The 22050-nt window shown below is 51.7% G+C and overlaps 12 protein-coding genes across 12 annotated transcripts; 9 read left to right on the forward strand and 3 right to left on the reverse strand.

The window, feature by feature from the left end:
- Positions 1 to 548: 548 nt before the first annotated feature.
- ASPSYDRAFT_93705 (putative GABA permease) lies at positions 549 to 2446 on the forward strand (the record flags this gene model as incomplete). The annotated part of the gene is made up of 8 exons (XM_040852873.1): positions 549 to 650; positions 708 to 778; positions 830 to 888; positions 942 to 996; positions 1043 to 1134; positions 1190 to 1561; positions 1611 to 1931; positions 1980 to 2446. The coding sequence occupies 8 exons, from the start codon at positions 549 to 551 to the stop codon at positions 2444 to 2446; spliced, it is 1539 nt and encodes a 512-aa protein (XP_040698612.1).
- Positions 2447 to 2755: 309 nt separating this feature from the next.
- On the forward strand, positions 2756 to 4865 carry ASPSYDRAFT_93706 (Zn(II)2Cys6 transcription factor; the record flags this gene model as incomplete). The annotated part of the gene is made up of 4 exons (XM_040852874.1): positions 2756 to 2801; positions 2863 to 2888; positions 2943 to 3758; positions 3807 to 4865. 4 exons carry the CDS (start codon positions 2756 to 2758, stop codon positions 4863 to 4865), a joined length of 1947 nt encoding a protein of 648 aa, XP_040698613.1.
- Positions 4866 to 5180: 315 nt separating this feature from the next.
- ASPSYDRAFT_160265 (uncharacterized protein) lies at positions 5181 to 5641 on the forward strand (the record flags this gene model as incomplete). The annotated part of the gene is made up of 3 exons (XM_040842893.1): positions 5181 to 5256; positions 5307 to 5435; positions 5490 to 5641. The coding sequence occupies 3 exons, from the start codon at positions 5181 to 5183 to the stop codon at positions 5639 to 5641; spliced, it is 357 nt and encodes a 118-aa protein (XP_040698614.1).
- Positions 5642 to 6215: 574 nt separating this feature from the next.
- On the forward strand, positions 6216 to 7822 carry ASPSYDRAFT_72121 (flavin monoamine oxidase family protein; the record flags this gene model as incomplete). Its single annotated transcript, XM_040850630.1, has 1 exon — positions 6216 to 7822. The coding sequence occupies one exon, from the start codon at positions 6216 to 6218 to the stop codon at positions 7734 to 7736; it is 1521 nt and encodes a 506-aa protein (XP_040698615.1). The 3' UTR covers positions 7737 to 7822.
- Positions 7823 to 7990: 168 nt separating this feature from the next.
- ASPSYDRAFT_185767 (putative C2H2 transcription factor) lies at positions 7991 to 10645 on the forward strand. The gene is made up of 5 exons (XM_040843568.1): positions 7991 to 9296; positions 9346 to 9596; positions 9647 to 9753; positions 9807 to 10102; positions 10150 to 10645. Exons 1-5 carry the CDS (start codon positions 8306 to 8308, stop codon positions 10554 to 10556), a joined length of 2052 nt encoding a protein of 683 aa, XP_040698616.1. The 5' UTR covers positions 7991 to 8305; the 3' UTR covers positions 10557 to 10645.
- A 318-nt stretch (positions 10646 to 10963) lies between these two features.
- ASPSYDRAFT_210517 (cytochrome P450) lies at positions 10964 to 12797 on the forward strand (the record flags this gene model as incomplete). Its single annotated transcript, XM_040843995.1, has 4 exons — positions 10964 to 11098; positions 11146 to 11361; positions 11412 to 11435; positions 11494 to 12797. 4 exons carry the CDS (start codon positions 10964 to 10966, stop codon positions 12745 to 12747), a joined length of 1629 nt encoding a protein of 542 aa, XP_040698617.1. The 3' UTR covers positions 12748 to 12797.
- Positions 12798 to 13228: 431 nt separating this feature from the next.
- Positions 13229 to 14441, forward strand: ASPSYDRAFT_160314 (NAD(P)-dependent alcohol dehydrogenase; the record flags this gene model as incomplete). Its single annotated transcript, XM_040842897.1, has 2 exons — positions 13229 to 13439; positions 13492 to 14441. The coding sequence occupies 2 exons, from the start codon at positions 13229 to 13231 to the stop codon at positions 14439 to 14441; spliced, it is 1161 nt and encodes a 386-aa protein (XP_040698618.1).
- A 52-nt stretch (positions 14442 to 14493) lies between these two features.
- On the reverse strand, positions 14494 to 15301 carry ASPSYDRAFT_476670 (uncharacterized protein). The gene has a single exon (XM_040847481.1). It carries the CDS (start codon positions 15198 to 15200, stop codon positions 14547 to 14549), a length of 654 nt encoding a protein of 217 aa, XP_040698619.1. The 5' UTR covers positions 15201 to 15301; the 3' UTR covers positions 14494 to 14546.
- Positions 15302 to 15686: 385 nt separating this feature from the next.
- On the reverse strand, positions 15687 to 17387 carry ASPSYDRAFT_35487 (transcription factor domain-containing protein; the record flags this gene model as incomplete). Its single annotated transcript, XM_040845342.1, has 3 exons — positions 15687 to 16556; positions 16602 to 16692; positions 16744 to 17387. 3 exons carry the CDS (start codon positions 17385 to 17387, stop codon positions 15687 to 15689), a joined length of 1605 nt encoding a protein of 534 aa, XP_040698620.1.
- Positions 17388 to 17681: 294 nt separating this feature from the next.
- On the forward strand, positions 17682 to 18698 carry ASPSYDRAFT_61319 (aromatic alcohol reductase; the record flags this gene model as incomplete). The annotated part of the gene is made up of 3 exons (XM_040849969.1): positions 17682 to 17717; positions 17774 to 18187; positions 18234 to 18698. The coding sequence occupies 3 exons, from the start codon at positions 17682 to 17684 to the stop codon at positions 18696 to 18698; spliced, it is 915 nt and encodes a 304-aa protein (XP_040698621.1).
- A 762-nt stretch (positions 18699 to 19460) lies between these two features.
- ASPSYDRAFT_476706 (uncharacterized protein) lies at positions 19461 to 20957 on the reverse strand. Its single transcript, XM_040847482.1, has 3 exons — positions 20215 to 20957; positions 19810 to 20162; positions 19461 to 19759 (listed from the first exon to the last, which is right to left on the reverse strand). The coding sequence occupies exons 1-3, from the start codon at positions 20639 to 20641 to the stop codon at positions 19604 to 19606; spliced, it is 936 nt and encodes a 311-aa protein (XP_040698622.1). The 5' UTR covers positions 20642 to 20957; the 3' UTR covers positions 19461 to 19603.
- A 316-nt stretch (positions 20958 to 21273) lies between these two features.
- ASPSYDRAFT_160139 (uncharacterized protein) lies at positions 21274 to 21966 on the forward strand (the record flags this gene model as incomplete). Its single annotated transcript, XM_040842885.1, has 1 exon — positions 21274 to 21966. The coding sequence occupies one exon, from the start codon at positions 21274 to 21276 to the stop codon at positions 21964 to 21966; it is 693 nt and encodes a 230-aa protein (XP_040698623.1).
- Between the last annotated feature and the right edge of the window lie 84 nt (positions 21967 to 22050).

Genomic DNA, 22050 nt, shown 5'->3' on the forward strand with positions numbered 1-22050 from the left:
GGCCGATAAGAGTGCCCTTTGCACCAGCTGTTACTGGCTGGCAGCTTCTTAGTTCTACCCCAGACTGCAGTCTGATATGGCCCACCTCGTCGCATCCGGATGCGATTGGCGGACCGGCCTCGACCATCCTCCATCCCCGCAGTCTTGGGTGTGAAGATAAGACATCCCTGAGATGTGGGGAAACGAGCTTGGGAGTTGATAGCGGCCTATTATCAGCTCTACCCTTTTTGTAAGATGGTGCTGTAGGATGTGTATACTGTAGTGAGCTGTGGGTTCCTGATTCGCCCGCACTACGTACATCGTTCCGGGCAAAGAGACCGCGTCTTTGATAAGGAACGCCACGAACTCTAAGTGTACGGTGTATATATGTCGCCACTGAGGTTGTAATAGTTGGGTCTGTATGCCATATTTGCACTCGGAAGTCCCCGCCTTACTACTATACATTAAACCACCCATGCGCCCTTCCCATCCCTCGAGAGCACTGTCTCCCAGTCACATCTTCCACCATATACCTAAACACACTTGAATTATCCTTGAACTAGTATACCATGGAGCCGGAGGAGAAAAAGGCTGCTGCAAGGGCGGGTGACCCTTCAGTCGAGATTGAGGCCAGTAAAAGCCACTGTGAAGGGGAATCATTTGGACTCAAGGTATCGAGCTGGCGGATGGATATATGCAAAAACAGTCATAGAACTAACTCCTACTAGAAAGGCTTCTCGCGCCTCACCATCCTCTCCATGACCGTCATCCTGATGGCAACATGGGAGGCGCTCTCGAGGTTGGTGCATCTCCTTCTTCGATGTAACGGCACCCATTGACTGCTTGAAAGTACCATGGTATCAGGCCTTGTTAGTGGAGGCCCGGTCTCGCTGGTTTACGGCTTTCTATGTTAGTTGAGTCTACCCCGTTGGCTCCAGGGTGATCCTCTGACTGAATGATAGTGGCGATAACTGGAGCTTTGACAACTGCAGCATCTTTGGGCGAGCTTGCCTCCATGTACGCGACTCAGCTATCCCCGTAGTCATAGTTGCTAACAAGACAGGTACCCAAGCGCTGGTGGCCAATATCACTTCACAGCGAAACTTGCCCCAGATCACTTTAGAAACGTCCTTAGTTGGGCCATCGGATGGATAGGTAGCAGACTCTGCCACAGGTAATAGAATAATGACTAACATGACCTTGGTTTCAGGTACATTCGGATGGATTGCGTTCGCAGCCAGCGCGCCCTTCCTATCGGCGACGATGATCCAGGGCGTCGTTGCTCTGCACCATGAATCATACGGGATGGAAAGATGGCAAGGAACGCTCATCTACTGGGCTCTTATTGCCATGGGGACCGCAATCAATATCTGGGGGAGCCGTCTCCTGTCGATTGTCGAGACCATTTCCCTCGTCGTTCACATCTGTGCCTTTATCGCCATCTTTGCTGTCATGTGGGCTTGCACGCCTGCTAAGCACTCGGCCGACTTTGTCTTTGCGACTTTTCTCAACAGTTCTGGCTGGTCGAGCAGTGGGGTGGCGTGGTCTATCGGGATGCTGTCGAGCTGTTATGTTCTGGCTGGTACGTGGTGGATCTCTGCGCCATTTGACCCCGCTATTAACACGAACAGGATACGACGGAGCAATTCATCTTGGAGAGGAAATGAATAACCCGGCAATTGCCGTGCCGTACTGCATGCTGGGATCGCTCGCCATCAATGGCACCATGGGCTTTGCCTTCCTCCTCGCACTGCTCTTCTGTATGGGCGACCTTGAGACAACGCTCAACAGCCCTACAGGATTTCCGGTCATTGAGATCTTTCGCAGGACAACCAACTCTCGAGCCGCGAGTGCTGCCATGACTTCGTTTCTGATTCTTACTGCGTGGCTGGCTACCATTGCGCTGCTGGCATCGGCGGCTCGGATGGTATGGTCGTTGGCGAGGGACAAGGGTATGTCTCGATTTGTTTGGATAAAATGGTTCCAGCTAATAGGTATAGCAATTCCTGGCTATAGATACCTTGCGAAACTGGACGGAAAGACTCATCTACCGACCAGATCGATCCTAGCGACGAGCACTCTCCTTGTTATACTGGGCTTTGTTAATATCGGATCCACCACCGCGTTCAACGCCATTATTTCGCTTGCCGTCCTAGGGCTACATGTATCTTATTTGGTACCAGTAGTCCTGATGCTCTGGCATCGATTCTCAAGTCGAAGAACGGCTCTCAGCTACGGTCCCTGGCAGCTTGGCCGTCTAGGAGTCCCAATCAACATTGTCTCGGTGGTGTATCTTAGTTATACGACTATCTTCATGGTGTTCCCACCGTACCAGCCGGTGACTGCGGAAAATATGAATTACTCGTCTCTCATTCTCGGGGCAGTGTTGATTTCCAGTGCGGTGTACTGGGCGTGGAAGGGGAGGAGGGAGTATACGGGGCCCAACATTGAGATGCGACACAGCTAGGAAGTAGCAGTAACGATTTTATCTAGTTAATCTATGTTGTGATCCATAGTAGTTTATCAGCGGTACACAAGATTCGGATCTCCCGATCGCACCTTGACTGCGATAACAGATGAACGCAGATAACTAGATAAGCACTGCCGTCTGGGTGGGCCAGACCAGAAATCGTTTAAGTTGAGGCGTTCGCCCAGACGCGGAATTAAACCGACTTCAACAGTTCGCCCCGTGCGGAGAAGGCGACAAGTCTTATTTTGTCTCGTTATTCTGGGGAACAGTCCGGGGAAGATCATACAGTCACACACCAGCTGCAAGATGCCAGACCAGCGTCCAGTGCCACGCAACCGTCTCAAGACTCGCAGTATGTATCCTAATTCGCATGAACATGTATAAACTGTATGAACTTTCGCTGACGGCAGTAGCCGGCTGCCAGCGTTGCAAACAGAGGGTCGGTCGAGCACGGAATCTGACCTGATATCAGCTCTGCTAACTGATAAAGTAGAGAATTAAATGCGACGAGACATATCCGCACTGCAGCCAATGCACCCGGAGGGGCTTCGACTGTCCTGGATATAAGCGCCCGTTGAAATGGTCCTCCAAGTATGAAGTCGCGTCCGACAGCAACTCTGGAAGGGGGTGCATCTCGCCCAATACAAACAGGTTGGCACTGGAAAACGCGACCGGTGCTTTTCAAATGCCATCGCCGTCGTCTCTTCCTCGCGATTATGCAATGACGATTCAGGGCTGTCGGGACTCAGGGAACCTCCAACCTACAAGCCCAGATGGCAGCCTCCCCGTCGAGACTCTGACAGCCATGGAGAGACAGGACGAGTCCACCACAAGCAACCAGGATAATATTGACTCCATCAGCAGTCTTATCGATATGCAAATTCCAGGCCAATTCAACAACGAGCCTGATAGCGAGACCGGGTGGCTCGAATGGGCAGACTTCTCTCTTCCACTCTCTATACCTCAACCTCTCGAAGACCAGGGAACGGGCATTTCAAGGCATTACTTCGTGCAGGTTTGTCGGATAAACTCATGCTTCGACTCTGATGCGAATTTTTGGCGACTGGAACTGGGAAACCTCATGGCGTCTTCCCCTCTTATCTACCACTGTGTTCTCTCCATGTCCGCTGCCCATCTTGCCGTGCTGAAGAGTAGTATTACACCTGCTGCTCGGGATTATAGAACGAAGGCACTTTCATATTTACAGTCAAATATCGCTTCACTCAAGGACGCAAGCAAGGGACACGGTCCCGTGGTGGATCTGGCAGCGGAGGCTCTACTAGGCAGTGTTCTAATAGGCATGACCGACGTGCGTACAACCCGGGAATCATTAGAAGGATATTTCTGACATGGACAGGCCTGGCACAATCCATCTCTCCTCGGGACAACTCATCTTCACGGAGCACGGGCCCTCTTCAAACGGTGGCTGTCCAACACTCAAACCCAGTCTCATCTAAACATACCTTCACTCTCCCCATCATCATCGCGCCTACGAAGCTTCATGACCGGTATCGTAGTCTACTGGGAAGCCATGGCGTCCTTCCTCATCAACCAACCACTTGATACCACAGCCTACCTTGACGACTTTTGTGACCAGCCTGCATCCATGAAAGTCCATCCCAACCCGTGGACTGGAATCTGTACTCCACTGTTTGTTCATCTTGCCCGGGCGGGGACTCTGGCACGCCAGCGATTACTGTTTAAACAGCTCTCTATCATGACCTCTCGCGGGGAAGCTGGAAATCAGCTCATGGCTGATATGCTCCAGTCGGCCAGGGATACGGAAAAGGGTCTGATTTCTTATCAGGTTCCTAGCCAGGATACGGTCGAGGACGCAGCCGACCCTTTGACGACCATGGCTGATTTGCAGACGGTAGCTAGGATCTACAGGCTTACAGGGTTGTTGGAGCTGTATAGGAACTTTCCAGAGCTGTTGACCAGTGACACTGAAACTACAACAGAGATACATCGGCTGTCATCCTCGGAAAAGATAATCGCGCTGGCCGTCTCGACCTTAACTTTCATCTCGGGAATATCACAGACCTCCGGGGTAAACTGTCTGCTTTCTCTCCCACTTATCGTGGCGGGCAGCACGCTGCAGTCGACCCACAATACTCCTCATCGGCATATTCCAAGTAACTCATCTTGGGATGCACTATCTGCCGAGATCATATCTATTTCTAGTCATGATAACGTTCAGCTACACTGGCGAGACTTTGTCCGGACACGTTTGGACGCCGTACGTGGATACGTTGGACTTGCATCAGTTTCCCGCGCAAGGGAGATCTTGGACAGGGTATGGGCTAGAAGCGATATTCAGTCTGCAGTGGGATTGCCTAGTCCTGGAGCCCCTCAGCAGTTTGTCCAGTGGATTGAGGTTATGGTCGAGGAGAAGTTGGAGACTATCCTTGGCTAGGTGTGTATCAACAGGCCCACGCCATGCACCCTCCATTCGACTATTTATATCTCTGTATTTAATAATCATCACATCCTAAATCATGGTTTTCATGCCATGGCGCTGCTCAGGCATGATTTCGAGATGGAGTCCGCCGGTTCTTGGATACTTCCCAATTCGGCAAAAAAGTGCATCTATCGCCAGTGTGCGATTGGGCTTCAAGACAACCGGAATTCCGCTCTCTGGCTGTTAATTCCGATCTCTGAGGCTAATTAAAGCACATCCACCACTCGAAGATAATACTCAAATCAACTCTAAACAGCTCTTTGTTGCAATATGCCGTTCAAAGTCAAGGACAAGACCGAGCGCTTCAAGCTCCCCGCATTTCCAGGAGTCCCGAATGTGTTCTTCAGTGGGTCTGAATCTCGAACATATTCATATAGTCTTTGCTAACCTGGACAGATGACTTGCTCGGAACTGAAAGGAAAGATGTTGTTGACCCTATTGTTGGTGCCTGGTTCCGCATGGAGAAGGGACCAGAGTCGACGCCGCCAACATACGAGTATGATGAGTTTGGGGTCGTGATTGAAGGTATCCAGATCTGTTTTGGAGTCTACACTGGCCATGGCTAATTAAGAGCTATAGGGGAATTCAACTTCCGCGACGAGACAGGTAAATCCACCACGGTAAAGGCAGGCGACGTGTTTTTCTTCACCAGGGGGAGCACGATTACCTTTTCGTCGGACAGTTATGGACTCGCAGTAAAGTGTCGGACTGAGCGGTTTGCGAAGCTGTAATATCTGTCAAGTCGATTGGTGTAGTTCGGTCGTGGTATTAAACATGGGTAGTATATACAATATGCGCAATATCACAATATCCATCGCTCCTTCCTGTATGAGGCTAAATGCCGTAACTTCCTATTGGGTCTATCGCACTTTCCTCAATATTATCATAAGTTCGGAGTATAAGGAAAGAGCAACCGACGTCACACTCGGTGGCTCTTTCCAATCGGACATCCGCGGTGCTCCCCGAGTAGCTACAAGCAGCGCCGTAACCAACACTTTAGAGCATTATTACTTATTTTATTCTCCCCATCTCCAGTGTGGGTCGGTGGCTGAGTCGATGGCTGAGCTGGGGTAAGCATAGCTATCCCAAATAGGCAAAAAAGTGCGGTGGCCAACGCCCCCAATTCCCCAGTTCTTGGCCACCTGTGCCAATCGCGAGTCTGCATTAATATGGTATAGATGGGCCCATGGTCTGTTGATTCGGAAATTCCACTTTGGTTCCGCGTTATTCTACAGTGATGCAGTCATATTTGATGGCCATGGCCACCCACAATAGTCCTCTTGCTGTAGCACGGCAGAAACAGCCATGTCTCGCTCCAGAGAAGGATATCTATGGACACCATCTGAGGCAACCGAGGGCCTTGAAACTGCCTCTGTCCAATCCAGTTCTCCTAACACCAAGGACCACTACGATGTCATAGTCATCGGCGCTGGATTCGCCGGTCTCATAGCCGCCCGCGACTTATCTCGAAAATACAACCTCAATGTCCTGCTCATTGAAGCGCGCGATCGAATCGGTGGTCGCACTTGGACGGCAAAGGTTTTGGGCGAAGATCTCGAGATGGGAGGAACATGGGTGCATTGGGCACAGCCGCATCTGTATGCTGAGCTGCATCGGTATGGGCTACATCGGAATCTAAAGACATCGGCTGGGACTTCTGCTCCTACGAGCCAGTCATTTACTCCGGCGTCAGGGATAGTAGAGGAAATTTCGATTCCTGACTGCGGTTCGGCCATTGAGCGAGTTGCCGCCAGGGTGTTCTCTATCGATGGCCTAGATAGTAGAGCTCTGATGCCATACCCGCATGATCCGTTACGCGAACCGGCCCTCTGGAAGAAGTACGATCATCTTACTATGAAGGACCGGTTGAATGCGTTACACGATATTTCCCAGCGAGACAAGGAGCTGTTCGAGTCCAACACCAATACGTTTGGAAGTGCACCGGGCAAGGATATTGGTTTCGTGGAGGGGTTACGGTGGTATGCACTCGGCGGGCATACGTTCGCCGGAGTGATGGAGATGGCTGGCATCTATAAGATAGGTAATGGAGGCATGACTACCTTTGCGCGTGCGATACTCGAGGAATATACCGGCGATAGGCTCTTCAACACAGCGGTCTCGGCAATCCGCAATATTTCAAGAGGAGTCGACATCACCAGTGTGCATGGACAGACATTTAGGGCAAAGGCACTTATCTCGACTATTCCACTGTGGGTTCCTATTATACTATTAATCGTTTCAGCCCTAACGCGCCTCTCTAGGAACTGTCTCGGTGATATCAAGTTCGACCCCCCCTTGTCACCCCTACGCCAGGAAGCTGTCGCAAACGGACACATCAACAAGGGCGCAAAGATTCACTTCAAGCTGGGCCAGACACTTCCAGGCTGGTTCTGGACCGGTGATGGCTACGGCGACTCTAGTTTCCTCTTTGCATTCTCCGATCACAATGGAACGAAGCCATCGGGGCCATCAGGGACTTGGTGCATTGGGTTCGGATACAACGGGAAGCTCACCGATAAAAAGGACTCAAGGCATATTCTGGAGCAGTTCAAGAAGAATATCAATCCTGGTGCTGATATCGAGGGATATGCAACACACGACTGGATGAACGACCCCTACGCCAAAGGGGTCTGGGCCTGCTGGGGCCCGAATAGTGCGTCGAAATATCTGCAGGAAGTACAGCAGCATCATGGACGGATTGTCTTTGCAAGTGCAGACTGGGCAGATGGATGGAGAGGTTTTGTCGATGGGGCGATTGAACAGGGTCAAACAGCTGTGCGAGAGACTTTGAAGTTGGTGAAGGAACAAGCGAGGCCAAAGCTATGATCCCGTATGTATATAATGGGTTGGTAACCAATAAGTGAATATGCAAGCCACAGCCTCTCACCCTGGCCGATGTGCGATGAGACTTCTCAGATTATAACCCTATATGTAGACACTCATTCATAAAATCAGGGAATTTGATGCCTTATATTCCTGCCTCCCCCAAGAACGACCCCACTGTGGCAAAATATGTATTAATCTCTATATGACCTCCTCCCTCGCGCATATATTAAGTTCACCAATGCAGATTTTCCCAGATTAACATTATGGTCGCCTCTACAGCTCTTTTTCAAATACTTGCTGTTGTATGCACATTCACTGCATAAGAGTTGGCTCGGCAGTTCAGCCCGGCAGTGGGAGTCGGACTGTGGCGACACGAACCGTGGAATGCAGATTGACATTTCTCTCCTTTAATTCGCCAGAATCAGGCCCCAGTTATCGCCAATTCTGGGAATTCTGGATCTGGCCCCCCCGCATTCCACCACTCCAGCTCTGCGCTTTTCAATCCGCGATCGTGGCGGCAACCCCAGTGCTAATGCCATCGTCCGCCCACATATACCCCAGCATTCACCATGGACGCGGGACAGTTTCAATGTCGCGTCTGCTTTAGACGATACAAACGCAGAGAACATCTTCAGCGCCACAGCAGTTCCCATACATCTGATCGGCCCCATCGCTGCGCCGCATGCGACAGGACTTTTCAGCGAACGGACGTCCTCAGGCGCCATATACGAACGTGCTCTGGAAAGGAACCAGACGGTTTCCAAGCTTCAGGACGGAGACGATCCTGTAATCGCTGCATCCGGCTCAAGAAAGCCTGCAATTCAGCCCAGCCATGCCAGCGCTGCCTGTCGCAAGGCGTGCAATGCCAGTACGCCGCCCCCACCACCACGCCTGGCAGGAAACAGTCGGACGCCTCGACGATTGAGCTCCCCAATCCTGTTGACTTGGATTCGGACTTTGCCAGCTTCGAACGAAGTCTCATGCCAGCTCCAGCCTTCCCACTGGATCTGTCGGACCCGCCGTTGGGAAACCTGATGCCCAGCCCTTCGGACACGCCGTTCTTCCCTGCGGGCCTTGACTATTCAAGTCTCAGCTGGCAGGACTTTTTGACGATGACGAGTGAAAGCGAAACACTGCGGACTCCGCCAATGATGGACACTGACTGTGTCCGATCGCTGCGTTTCTTGGACAAGTTTACCAGCAATACGGGCTTCGTCGCCAGTTTCGACTGCGGAACTGAATCGCAGCGAGCAAGTATTCTGTCGCCGGCGCTTCTAGGCTCAGCAAACTGGCTGGATAACTCGCTGTCTCTCAAGACGCATCAAATACTCTTACTGGTGAAGGAGGTGGTCACTATCAAGCCTCGCAACAGTGCCGTCTCGCTTGACTGGTCCCCTGTTTTGGAACAGATATGTCTTGAATTCTTTTCGCCTCCGAATCTTCGCAAGTACCTTGAGGTTTACTGGTCTATATGGCATCCAAACGTCAATATTGTCCACCGGCCTAGCTTTGACCCAGTCCAGGCCAAGCCAGCTGTCCTAGCCACAATGGCTCTGATCGGTAGGATCTTTTCGCACGCCATTCCTGCATCGTCGCTGACATTAAACAGGAGCCTGTGTTTCCCCCGATCCGATGGATAATGAAAACGCCCAGATGTGGTTCAACTGTGTTGAAGAGTTGGTCTTTATTGATGAGGACTTTAACAGTGACGTCTCCTTCTCGTCAGGTAGCCTAGGTGCCCATCGAAACAAAATCCAGGCCCTTCAGGCAGCCTACATGGTGTGTTTATATCAGACATGGGAAGGCAATGATGCCAGTAAGCGTAGAGTTCGCCGCAACCGGTTCGCAACTCTTGTCTCTGTAAGCCATTACTGCCCAGATCTGCATTTTTCATATTAACATTCTTAAAGACAGCACGAGACATTGGGATCCCCATGGCTAGACATATCAACTATAGCCAGCAGGCGAGGTCCGAATTCGACTGGATGCAGTTTGCTGTCCGAGAGGAATTCGTCAGGTGCGAATCATTTCAATAGCCTTTTCTTTCGCTTGACTGATGTAATAAACCAGACTACTTACGTGGATATTCCTGCTCGATACCGCGTTCACGATATTCAACAACCTCCCACCCCGGATGGTGATCAAAGAAATGAAGATCCATACGGCTGTCCCAGAGGCGTGCTTCCAAGCCATGACTGCTGACCAGTGCTACGAGCAAATCCAGATTTGGTTGCCTTCTGAAAGTCTCTATTGGAAGATCTCCCTCTGTAGTGCCTTCCAGACTCTCTGCAAAGACACACTGGAAGTCGGAGTGCGTGATGGCCTGGCGGCCTTGGGACCGTTGAACCTGTTCATCTTGACCTCAGGTCAGTTTCTACTATCTTCTTTGGTCGGCGATGCTAATCAAGACCAGCGATTCACTCGCTTATATTCCAGTACCGGAATTCCTGGGGCAGTCTCCAGCTCCTCTCCCCCGTTCACCACGCCCTGAACAACTGGAAGGCTGTCTGGCAACAGTTTGCTTCGTCCCTGGTCCCGGGAATGTCGCCCCATGTAACTGTCAATCACAACGACCTGCAGCCTGAAAACATGTGGAAGCGCGTTGGCTTCTGCAGTTACTGTCCAGAATACTGGCTGCTGGCCAACCTCATGACGGACAAGCTCACGGCACGGAGTTCGACAGGTTCTTGTGAGATGAATGAGCTGGAACGGGTGGATGATGGGCCGCTGGATTCGATTCTGAATAAATATGACCAGACGAGCATGCGCCAGGTGAATGATTTGATTCTGAGCTTGTCTGATTTCCGGATAGCGGGATGATCATCTGGGCACCATGCATGTTTTCGGTCTTCCGATGTGTTTTAACCAATTAGCACTCATAATTACATATCTAATGCGTACTATCTCTTTTCACGATGAAAATCATGTTCATCAACCTTTGGTTCCCTCCCACCCCGACCCCTCCCACCTCCGCTCCGCCTGCTTCTCCCACAGTCTCCCACCTCCGTCTCCGACTCGCCTTCCACATCTGGGGTACACTGCGAAAATCGAGTAATTCAGTAGGCAAATTTTTGTGAATGAAGCTTAACTGTAGGTCTCGCGGTGAAGACATAAATATGAGCAAAGACCCCAGTCGCTGCCCGCCAGTTGGATTCCCTGGCCCCTTCATATCACTCACTACGATACCCAAAACAAATCCTACTGGACATTCTCTATAATATTCTGAGATGCTTCCAATCACCCCCGCCCTTGTGGCGGTTGCCACGACAGTCCTCATTTATCGTCTTCTTCAAATCGGTCGTCGTCCTAAGAACTACCCTCCAGGACCCCCAACCCTACCTATACTCGGCAATATTCACCAGGTTCGTTAGCTGTCTCTAGTATATTCTATTGTATCTAACGTCTGCAGATGCCCACTCAGGATGCTCACCTCCAGTTCGAGAAATGGGCGCGCGAGTACGGCCCCATCTACAGTCTCATGCTGGGCACTCAGTGCATGATTGTTCTATCAAGTGATATGGCTGTCAAGGAGCTTCTTGATCGTCGCAGTGGGATCTACTCCTCCAGACAGGAAATGTACATTGGTCAGAAGCTGTGCAGTGGCAACCTTCGGATGTTGATGATGGTAAGTCTGTCGCGATCACAACGACGACCCTATACTGACCATGTAAATAGGAATACGGACCAACATGGCGAATGGTGAGCCAGAAATAATCTACCGTAAATATGAAGTAGAAGCCAGCTAACATTTTCTTAGTTCCGCAAAATGGTCCACGGCCTCCTCAACGTCGTCACATCAAAGAGCTACATCCCCTACCAGATGCTTGAGAACAAGCAAATGCTCTACCAATTCCTCACCGAGCCCGACGACTTCCTCAAGCATATCCGCCGCTACTCCAACGCTCTCACAACGACCATGGTCTTCGGCTGGCGTACGCCTACCTACGACGACCCGAAGATGATGCAGCTCTTCGACGGCTTCAACGAATTCGCAGCCCTCAACCAGACCGGCCCGGCTGCATTCGTCGACTTCTTCCCTTTCTTCCAGAAACTCCCATCTTTCCTGCTCCCCGCGAAGAAGAAGGCCATGGAGCTCCACAAGCACGAGAAGGCGCTGTACAAGGGCCACTGGCTAAAAGCGAAAGAGGACATCCGCAACGATAACATCAAGCCGTGCTTCTGTATTGGGATGAACGAGGCGCAGAAGAAAGATGGGTTCAGTGATGACCAGGCTTCTTATATCTCGGGGACTCTGCTGGAGGCTGGCTCCGATACGACGTCGAGTACCCTGTATGCATTTGTCCAGGCGATGCTTCTCTACCCAGATGTCCAGCGCAAGGCACAGGAGGAGATTGACCGCGTTGTCGGGCCGGATAGACTTCCTGTGATGGAGGACCTGGATGATCTGCAGTACATTCGCAGCTGTATGAAGGAAACGCTGCGCTGGATGCCAACGACTATCATGGGCGCTGTCCCGCACGCCGTTACCCAGGACGACGAGTACATGGGGTACTTTATCCCCAAGGGTGCTGGAGTGCTGCACAACGTCTGGGCCATTGGGATGGACCCCAAGCGTCATGCTAACCCGAGACAGTACAACCCTGACCGGTTCAAGGATGATCGTCAGAGTCTCGGGGACGCTGCTGCGAACCCTGATGGCACTAAGAGAGACGCGTTTACCTTTGGTGCTGGTCGCCGCATCTGTCCTGGGATTCACGTTGCCGAACGTAGTTTGTTCTTGGGTATTTCGAGGATTCTGTGGTCGTTCGATATCAGGCCGGCCAAGGATGCGGCTGGGAAGGATATTATTCCTGATCAGGAGCGCTTGACGCAGGGATTTGTTTGTATGCCTGAGGAGTTTCCGGCCAGTATTACACCGCGGTCGAAGGAGAGGGCTGATAGGATTCGAAATGAGTGGGAAGAAGCTCAGAAGGAGTGTCTGGATCCAAAGACACTGCAGTGGTTGCAGTCGCCTGTGGATTCGAAGAAGGCTTTACGAGGGATGAATTAACCAAACCAATTTACTCTATCTTCCAACAATATTAAAATATTCTTATGGTCCCGAAAGTTATGTCCACGATGCGAGTAGTTGTCAAGCAGATTGCAGTTGTATACCTCCTTTACAGTGTTGTAGTAGTAGTAGTATTCATACCTCTTCAGCCGGCCGATTCAAGTGTATGTGAGTATGTCAACAGTAGCAAAGGTGCCTCTATCTTGCCATGTATTGTTGGGCACGAGATCCTAGATATCCAGCCCGGTTCCCCACACACGAATAGTCTGCAGGCCATTTAATTTTCTTGACCATGGTCGCCCACTCGCTAAGCCACTTAGAATGCAGTTCTCTGTGATTATGAAGCTATCCCACACGCTCATCCCACCCCCGCCGACCTCCGCCAAAGCTTCTCGGCAGATCAGACCCACTGCACTGCCGGTGGCCCAAATTTAATATCAAGCCCACTGCCTAGATATCTTTGTCAAGACAAGTTTACACTATGGCAGCTGAAAAGTCTCCCCGCGCCCTCGTCTCATACGGCCCTCTCAAGGCCGGAGGATGGAAGCTGGACAATGTCTCTTTGCGCCCACTGCGAGAGAAGGAGCTGCTCGTGGAAATGGTCGCGTCGGGGATCTGTCAGACGGATCTCCATTTCGCAGGCGCGGAAACGGGCTTTGGCATGCACTATCCTCGGGTAATGGGTCACGAAGGTCTGTATTATTCTCCCTTTGCGTTTGTGGATGTTGCTGAAAGAAAACGCAGGCGCTGGGTATGTCCGAGCTGTTGGCCCTGACACCGATGTGGCCAGTGTCGGAGACTCGGTCATTATGTCGTTCTCCTCGTGTAAGGCCTGTGAGCCATGCCAAAGGAGTCATCCTGCGCATTGTGCCGAGTTTAATGCGATTAATTTTGTGGCCCGACCGGAGGACTATGTCTTCAAGGAGGCTTCGTCGGAACCTACTGCTAAGCCAGACATCTATGGGAGATTCTTCGGGCAGTCGAGCTTTGCGAGCCTGTCGATTGTTCAGGAGGACTCGATCGTTAATGTATCAGGGCTGTTGGATAAGCGAGAAGATCTGGCGTTGATGTCGCCGCTGGGGTGCGGTATTCAAACAGGCAGCGGTGCAATTATAAATGCAGCTGCTGCAGGCCCTGGTGATCGAGTAGCAGTCATTGGTCTTGGGGGCGTGGGTTTGAGTGCAGTTATGGGTGCGAAGATTGCTGGATGTAAACAGATTATCGGGATTGACCGACACGAGTCGAGGCTGCAGCTCGCAAAGGAACTGGGTGCCACGCATGTGGTCAGAGTTGATCCATCGATGGCCTTGCAGGATGTTACTGCTGCTGTTGTAGCTATCACCGGTGGCTTGGGAACGAACATCACGCTCGATACGACGGGCGTGCCACCTTTGATCGCGGAAGGTGTCAAGATGACAGGATTCAAAGGGAAGATTCTACAGGTTGGTACGGCGCCTGAGACCGCTGCTCTGACTATACCTATCCATGAGTTCATGGTCTCGGGCAGACAATTCATGGGCGTCGTGGAAGGCGATGTTGTGCCCCAGGAGTATCTACCCAAGTTGATTTCCTGGGTGAAGGAAGGCAGACTGCCCTTGGAGAGGATTGTAAAGTACTATAAGGCCGAGGAATTTGAGGCAGCAATCCGTGATATGCAGTCAGGGCAGACAGTGAAGCCTGTCATTCTGTGGTGATGTCTTGCGCATTTATTTAATACATTGACCATGCATCAATCGCTCCTCGCCTTCAGGACACTTCTATATATTCATATCAAAGGCCTAGTTGCGATACTTAGGACCCTACAGCGAAATTCTTTCTAATCCCTCTTTCTCCAGCGTAACTTTCACCGTCTCTCTCTTCTCGATACTCTCCACCAGCCTTGCATACTTTGAATACGATGTCAAGATAAGGCCACTCAACTTGGCCCACCGATAGATGGCATACAAAAGCGCATCAACTGCAGTAAGGTCATGGCCTACTGCAAACACCACTTCATCTCTCAGCCGGCTCTCTATGTATTCAAAACACCCGATGACGTTCTCCTTGGCCTTCTCCTTAATCCCGTTGTGAGTTTCTGGATCGTCCGACGTTGTCCATCGCCAAGGGCGAAACAGGTGCCCGAATGCACTTGCGTGGACGGTACCGGAGAGGTAATTCAGCCACTCGAATACGCGGACGGTGTCAAGTGGTGTCTGTCCCATGAATTTCTTCTCTTTGGAGAGCTGGGATATGATGGTGCAGATGGCAGGAAGCTCGGTGATGACTTCATCTCCAACAAGTATAACTGGCACGCGCATCTTGGGGTTTACATCGCGGTATTCTTGCGGGAATACCACTTCAGTTCCCCTAGTCTCGACCTTCAAGGGTGTGAAATCGAGGCCAGCTTCATGCAGGAGGATGTGTGGTGCTAAGGAGCATGAGCCGGGCGAGAAAAGGAGTTTGATATCTGTCATGGTGGCTGCTTGATTGCGCGATTGGACGGAGATCAAGGACTGGCAAGTGTACTGGCAGCACTGCAGCACTGCAGCACTGCAGCACTCTTATATGAAGCGTCCCATCGTTCTCTTAATAATCAAGACATGCATCTAGTGCAACTAGTTCCTCTGTATCCCACACAGCCGATCCCGTCGGTGATGCTGANCAGCCAACATTTACATGCTCGTTCAATTCAGCCTCTCACCGGATCTACAGTCACTGCGGGCTATGGACGGGACTATCGTCGCACTTTCCTGTTATGTATCCTGGTTGCTAGTTGCTCCTTCCTGCAGAGCCAACATCTGTCACGGACGTCTGCACAAAGTAGGAAGCCGCATCCTGGACCTGGTCCTGTCCTGATATGGAAGGAACGACGAATACTTAAGGGGCTGTCGAGGTACCTCAGAAAGGTGCCAACATTTACCACCGTGCGTGACTACATGTGCTTAAGCTATAGCCGACGCCTACGGGCGTCTCGCTCTTGTGACAAACACTTCCTGCGACAATCTTTCTATCGGATCCCAACGTCGGTCCCGTCGAACGGACTCATGGTTCTTCCAGTAAGAATACACATCACGGGCTATGTGCCAGCCTTCACTGTGCTCTCCTTCGACTGTATCGGCCTGTAGGCCCTGTAGTAGACACGCCAATGCGTCCCACTCGATGTATGTCTGGAAAAGCCAAAGCCACTGCTGTCCCCCTTCGTATTTTCGGAACTCACTGGCATCCTGCAATAGCTTTATGTACCTTTGTCGGGCATCTTCTGGTGCTGTCTCATCAATGGCCGCTAATCTAAGCTTGTCGAGGATGAGTCGTATGGACCATTTGGTGATCTTGTCCAAGGGGATACCATCATCGCAATGTGAAAGATACTGTGTCTCAATGCGCTCCTGGAAAAGATCAATCGCGTGGCACTTTTGCTTCGTCGTTAACGATATATAGGCGTTGACCTGGCCAAACCCATCAGAAAAGACCATCTGTCGGGCAAAATAACTGCCCTCAAAGCGCACAAGACTATATAGCATCTCTGTCCGGTTCTGCCCGCAAACAGGCTGTCTGCTCATCTGGGGATGAAGATCGGCGTCTCCTATATTTGATGGCAACCGCGTATCGAACGAAGACTCCAGGATACAAGGCTCCGACTGACGGTCTTCGGCAGCCCGGATATCCAGAATGAAGAGCTGCCACCAGAGTCGCCGACGCATTTCAACCTCGAATGGCGGCTGCCCGAGGGCTTCTCCGTCTTGGTTGAGCCCCATCTTGAGGGCCATTCCAGTAGCGAGTCCAACCAGCGCGTAGACGTCGGGGCCATCTTGGTCGCATCTCCCAGTTATCTGGATGTTTAGCGAAAGTCAACAATCGCGAGTCGTGAAACTTACAAGGTATAGGGTGAATGCTTGCAGCACAGTCATGTCGGTCGAGTTCAAGAGGTCCAAATGAGAAAGCCGATACTCGACTCCAATTCGATACCTATGTACATTAGCAACAGCAAAGCATTCCGTGTCTGATATGGGGCTTTACCTCTTCAGCAGGATCCCTCTTTCGCCCTCCAGCTGGGTTTTACAGGCTAGCGGAGACATCGCCGCCACGGCTGCATAGTATATCGCGAACAGCAGGCATTCTGCGGTGGCATCCAGCTTCTCTTGGCTGCAATTTGCCCTGATTACCAGCTGCTGTACGGACGGGGTATGCAATATCTTAAGCAAGGGATCCACAAGGTCTAGGTATTGTTGCCAGAGCAGCATGGCCAATGCCAGCGGCGGACGGACAGCCTTGAGATCAATAGCCGCTTGAGGTCTGAGGAGACTTGACGAGCGGTTTCCAGCAGGAGAGTGCAAAGAGCCCGCCATTAGGCTCTTGAATGAGTCCTGTAATGGAGGTAGTATTTGGACACTATCAACGTCTCCAGCAGGGTAGCCTCCATTTTCTGCTCGCGACGAGGTCGATCCAACTGCGGAGGGACATTTCTCAGCAGCCGGGGAATTTAAGCCCGGAGATGCACCGCGTCTATCGACGTCATGTCTGTGAGAGGGCCGTGGCGGAGGGTATTGACAGTGGATGCGGACCTTGACGCAGTACGAACATGGATGCGACCGGTCGCATTTGATCTTGCGGCGACGGCATTCAAGGCACGACCGCCCAGGGCCGATCTCTCGACGAGGCATTTCTCAAAGAGGACATTCGCAATCAAGGCAGGGTTTGATTGTCTACGGTGACTGATGGCGGAGGACGGAGAGCGGAGGGCGGAGAAAGAGGATGAGAAATTGCCAGGGCACGAGTGTCTTTGATTGGCTGGAGCGGAGATGGAACTGAGCATTTCCAAGCACAATTAATCACCACGTTATAGTGTAGTTGGACTGTATATAAGGGCTTCTTCAGCATGGAATTCAGACAATTCAACAGCATTACTTTCTACAGCTCTTCTTTAAGTACTAAGTCTCTTCCTCATCATCACAACAATGACTTCTCCATTGAAGAACATCGCCATCGTCGGAGTAAGTAGCCCTACCTGGCAGTCTAAACGGTATACACCCATACTAACTGCAGACAGGCCAGCGGCAGCATTGGCAAGGTTATTCTTTCAGGTCTCCTGGAATCCAAGGACTTCGATGTCACCGTCTTGACTCGCTCCTCCAGCGAAGCAACCTTCCCCGCCGGCGTCACCGTCCGCAAGTCCGACTTTTCCAGCAGCGACCTGCAGAAAGCCCTCAAGGGACAGGACGCTGTAATCTCCGCAGTGGGCGCGACCGGATTTGCAGACCAGAGGAAACTCATCGACGCCGCCATTCTTGCTGGCGTTCGCAGGTTCCTGCCCTCCGAGTTCTCGGCAGACAGCCTGAACGACGCTGTCCTTGGCCTGCTTCCTCTCTTCGGTCAGAAGAAGGAGGTCATCGAGTACCTGAAGTCCCAGCAATCCGACTCCTTTACTTGGACCGGGGTGGCCACTGCTCCCCTGTTTGACTGGGTAAGCTTCCTAGTAGCTCGCAACCGCTATATACTGATATTGGTAGGGCATTAACAATGGCTTCCTTGGCTATGACATTGCCTCTCGCACGGCCACAATATGGGATACTGGTGACAAGCGGTTCACTGCCACCAACGAGAAGCAGTTGGGCGATGCTGTTGTTGCGGTCTTGAAGCGTCCTCAGGCTACCGCCAACCAGTATCTGTATATCTCCTCGGTCGAGACGACTCAGAAGGAGATCCTGGCTGCTTTAAAGACGGCTACAGGAGCTTCGTGGAGTGTCCAGAAAACCACCACTGCGTCCGAAGTCAGCGAAGCCAACAAAAAGCTCCAGGCGGGTGATTTCAGCGGTGCTTTCGCCCTAGTCCGCGCCACCACTTACGGCGAGATCGCTGGCTTGGGCTCTAACTATGCAACTGATAGGGTCCTCGCAAACTCGCTACTAGGATTAAAGGAGGAGGGCGTCGGAGAAACCATCCAGAGTGTTGTCTCCAAGTTCAAGTCTGCTTAAACTTTTTATCAACAGGGCAGTAGTCCTAGACCACAATATATATATTTCGGTAAAATGGCAAGTTCCACGTTTTCCAAATAAAATGTTTATTTCGTGCTGTATTAGCAAGGAATCAAATTATGAGTTCCATATAGTCTAGTTTACCCCTCCATTAATCCATTAGTCCCTGTAATGGAGCAGCAGTTCATATAGGATACACTAAATGATGCCTGAGGCGCAAATTTCAGGACATAACGCGGAAAAAGTATGTACCGTGCCGATCAATCACGTGCATTCGCCTTGTTGCGATGGATTCGAGGAATTTCTCCAGCTTGAAGCACGATAAAGTCGCGAAACTGCTTAATTTTGCGCTGCCAGCTACTGATCCTACATATGAATATCAATACTGTGTCGAAATTATTGGCATGTCCACTGTCATCACTAACTGATGCTTGCTAGGCTTGTTTCACCTCGAGTGACGACTACCTCTGCCGGCTGTTTCCCTTGCAAAAGCCCGTCGCAGCATTGGGACCCTCGTACTACTGACCTCGAGCGACACTGAAGCAATCGATAGCCTCAATACCGCAGTCCTCGTCGAAGCTACCGTTCCCTCCAAGTAATGCACCCCATCTTGAGGCATGGATACGCGTTCAAGAGAAGTTGGAATGGATAAGGCGTGCACGTCGGAACGGTCTATGTACCTTTGCGACTTGTACTCGGTTGGCTGAATTGTGCTGGCTCAGGCTGGCAAACTCCTTGGACCTGAATCCCCGTCGTCTGCAGTCCTGGTCCATTGCGTCGACTCTGCCTGGTGAGCGAGACTGCCTGAAGCGCGCTTCTTATACCAGGAGACAGAAAACGTAGGATTCAGCTGTTATTGAGCGCAGCTAGACTGGGGTATTTGATTCTAACGACTGGACTATTCCTTACATCCTTGAGTTATTACTAGGAAGATTATACCCTCCGCTACTGGAAATTATCTTGAACGCATTCTGGAAGAAATCAAAGATACCCTGGCCCAGCCACTGCGGCATGATCTCGCCTCGACTGCCCTCCATTTCCTTGCGGTGCGGACCAGCGACCTTTAGACCGTCAGATTCGATAAATTTAGAGGATGAGAAAGACAGCATACCAGAGTACAGCTACCGCTCGCGCCCTCGACCGAGCTCTGCGCAATGGCTAGCCCGACATCGTCCGTTGTATTTGGCTTCAGACCATCAGCCTGCCATCGCGTTCCCGCCTTGGCTGTGATATTTGTGTATGTGAAGAAGGGTGCGATGCCCGTGACTGTGATACCATGGTGTTTTGCTGTGACTTGCGAGCTTCGCAGCAGGCCGATGATGGCGTGCTTTGAAGATACGTATGCGGAAACCCCAGTGCCGCCAAAGTAGCCGGACGTCGAAGCGACGAGGACGATTGATTTGCGCCCAGCAGCGGTGTTGTTGGTAGATGATTTTTTCATGTAGTGCATAGCAAGTCGTAGTGCTGGGTCACGCTGTTAGTGGCTGCTTGTTGCAGAAACAGGATGTCGACGTACTGTTTAATGTGCCCTTCACATTAACATCGATAACGTTGAATGCGCCAGTGGACTCGAGCAGATTCCCCTGGTCGTCTGTGCTGTCGATATCCAGAGTCTCTGTCTTCTCCATGATGCCTGCGTTTGCGACGACGGTGTCGATGGACCCGAACCGGTCTATCGTCCCACGGAACAGATCCAGCATCTGGCCCCAGTTGAGAATGTCAACAGGCGTGAAGATGGCTTTCTCGGGATACGGGAAACTCGCGATGAGCTTCTGGGCAGCCTCCTGCGAGCTGGGAATGTCGGCGATGACTACATTGGCGCCGTTGGTGTTGAAGACTTTGGCTGTGGCTGCGCCGATGCCGCCAGCGCCTCCGGTGACGATAACGGTCTTCGATGCCAGCTGGGCCAGGGCATTAGACTGTTGAGACTCTGAGGAGCCCATGGTGTTTGAGACCTGTCTTGGTGAGGGTTGAGTCGGCGGTCGGTGAGGTGGTCACGATGCCTGTCTGCAACGGGGATATACGCGATGAGGCTTGAATGAGATTGTCCTCAGCGTTCAAAGTCAGATGCACAACTCGGAGAGCCTCCGCGACGTTGTGAACCCAGGTCGCCGTGGTGGGGATATACCTCGTCTCGGTGGACTCTGGGTATACTCTGGACCCGGAGGAGAGTCCGGGCTCCGAAGCCCCGCCCTGTCCAACAGTTATGGTGCATTGGCCCTCTTGCACCACTACTGCACGTCAAACAGGCTCTGGATTGGGTGCAATGCCACATGGCGCGTCTTATTGCTGCTTTGACATCTTGGTCAGCGGAAGTTGTCCGCACTGGCTGATTGTTACTGCCTGACTCGATATCATCCCGGACAACATCAACTGCTCCGCCAGCATCTGTAGATTCCCCACTATGCAGAGCAAGTACTGGAGAAAATATGCACAGCTTCCGCTATTCTCCAACTGACCCGGTATCGCTCTATAAAGACCTCGCAGAAAATGCCGAGTGCTCGGACCCAACCACCCTCCAGCTCCAACCCATACTTAGCGCTAGGACCCTCAGCCCAGACAGACAACCACGACCATGGACGCCCTCTTCCAGAGTCTCGAGCAGAAGTTTGAGGCTGCCGGCTTCGACTCCAGCCGCTGGTACATCCTTGCAATTACAACGCTAACCGCCAGCACGCAGCCGTACGAAGCCCACCTCCTGTACAACTATCTCATCAACAAACCCGAGAATGCCACATCTGACGCCCGCAAGGCCATTATCCGACGGCTGCGCGAGGCTCTCGTAAAGTCCATCTCTATCGTGGGCGTGCCAAAGCCCATCGAGTCCATCCTGGCCATCGCCAAGGTCGAGAGACCAGAGGACAGGGACTACGCGACCACGCGTGAGAACTGGCAGGCCGATAGGGCAAACCATGAGCGGGCAATGGGGTGGTATGATAAGATCTATGCGCGGAATGCCAGTGACACGCTGGGCCTGTTTGATGCGCACCGGGACTTTACGTGGATTAGTACGGAGATCACGTATGGGTTTTATTTGTCGGATCGGCAGGTGCTGGATGATTTGGACACGCAGTTGGTTGTCCTCCCTGGGATCATGATTCAGAATCTGAAGCTGGAGACGCACTGGCATATTCGCGGGACGAGGAGGTTGGGAGTTAGTACTGAGAAGGTGCAGGCCATCTGGGAGTGTGTCAAGCTGGTCGCGGAGTTCTTTGAGATGAAGGTGGACAGAGTGCCGACTGTCCAGGAGGTTGAGTATGATGTTTAGACATGCGTATTATTATGGCTAAGAGTCTAAGAATGCCTGATGACTGGTGTTAAGGATATCGATGATGCTGGCTAAATGATGCAA

The sequence above is a fragment of the Aspergillus sydowii genome (assembly GCF_001890705.1).
Source record: "Aspergillus sydowii CBS 593.65 unplaced genomic scaffold ASPSYscaffold_13, whole genome shotgun sequence".
Classification (NCBI taxonomy): Eukaryota; Fungi; Ascomycota; class Eurotiomycetes; order Eurotiales; family Aspergillaceae; genus Aspergillus; species Aspergillus sydowii.

Coding starts and splice junctions, on each gene's coding strand:
- ASPSYDRAFT_185767 (XM_040843568.1), top strand. CDS start 8,306: ATGGACGCGGGACAGTTTCAATGTCGCGTCTGCTTTAGACGATACAAA. Junction 9,297..9,345: donor AGCCACAATGGCTCTGATCG/GTAGGATCTTTT, acceptor GACATTAAACAG/GAGCCTGTGTTTCCCCCGAT. Junction 9,597..9,646: donor GGTTCGCAACTCTTGTCTCT/GTAAGCCATTAC, acceptor ACATTCTTAAAG/ACAGCACGAGACATTGGGAT.
- ASPSYDRAFT_476670 (XM_040847481.1), bottom strand. CDS start 15,200: ATGACAGATATCAAACTCCTTTTCTCGCCCGGCTCATGCTCCTTAGCA.
- ASPSYDRAFT_476706 (XM_040847482.1), bottom strand. CDS start 20,641: ATGGGCTCCTCAGAGTCTCAACAGTCTAATGCCCTGGCCCAGCTGGCA. Junction 20,163..20,214: donor TGTGAAGGGCACATTAAACA/GTACGTCGACAT, acceptor AGCGTGACCCAG/CACTACGACTTGCTATGCAC. Junction 19,760..19,809: donor CGAGCGGTAGCTGTACTCTG/GTATGCTGTCTT, acceptor GACGGTCTAAAG/GTCGCTGGTCCGCACCGCAA.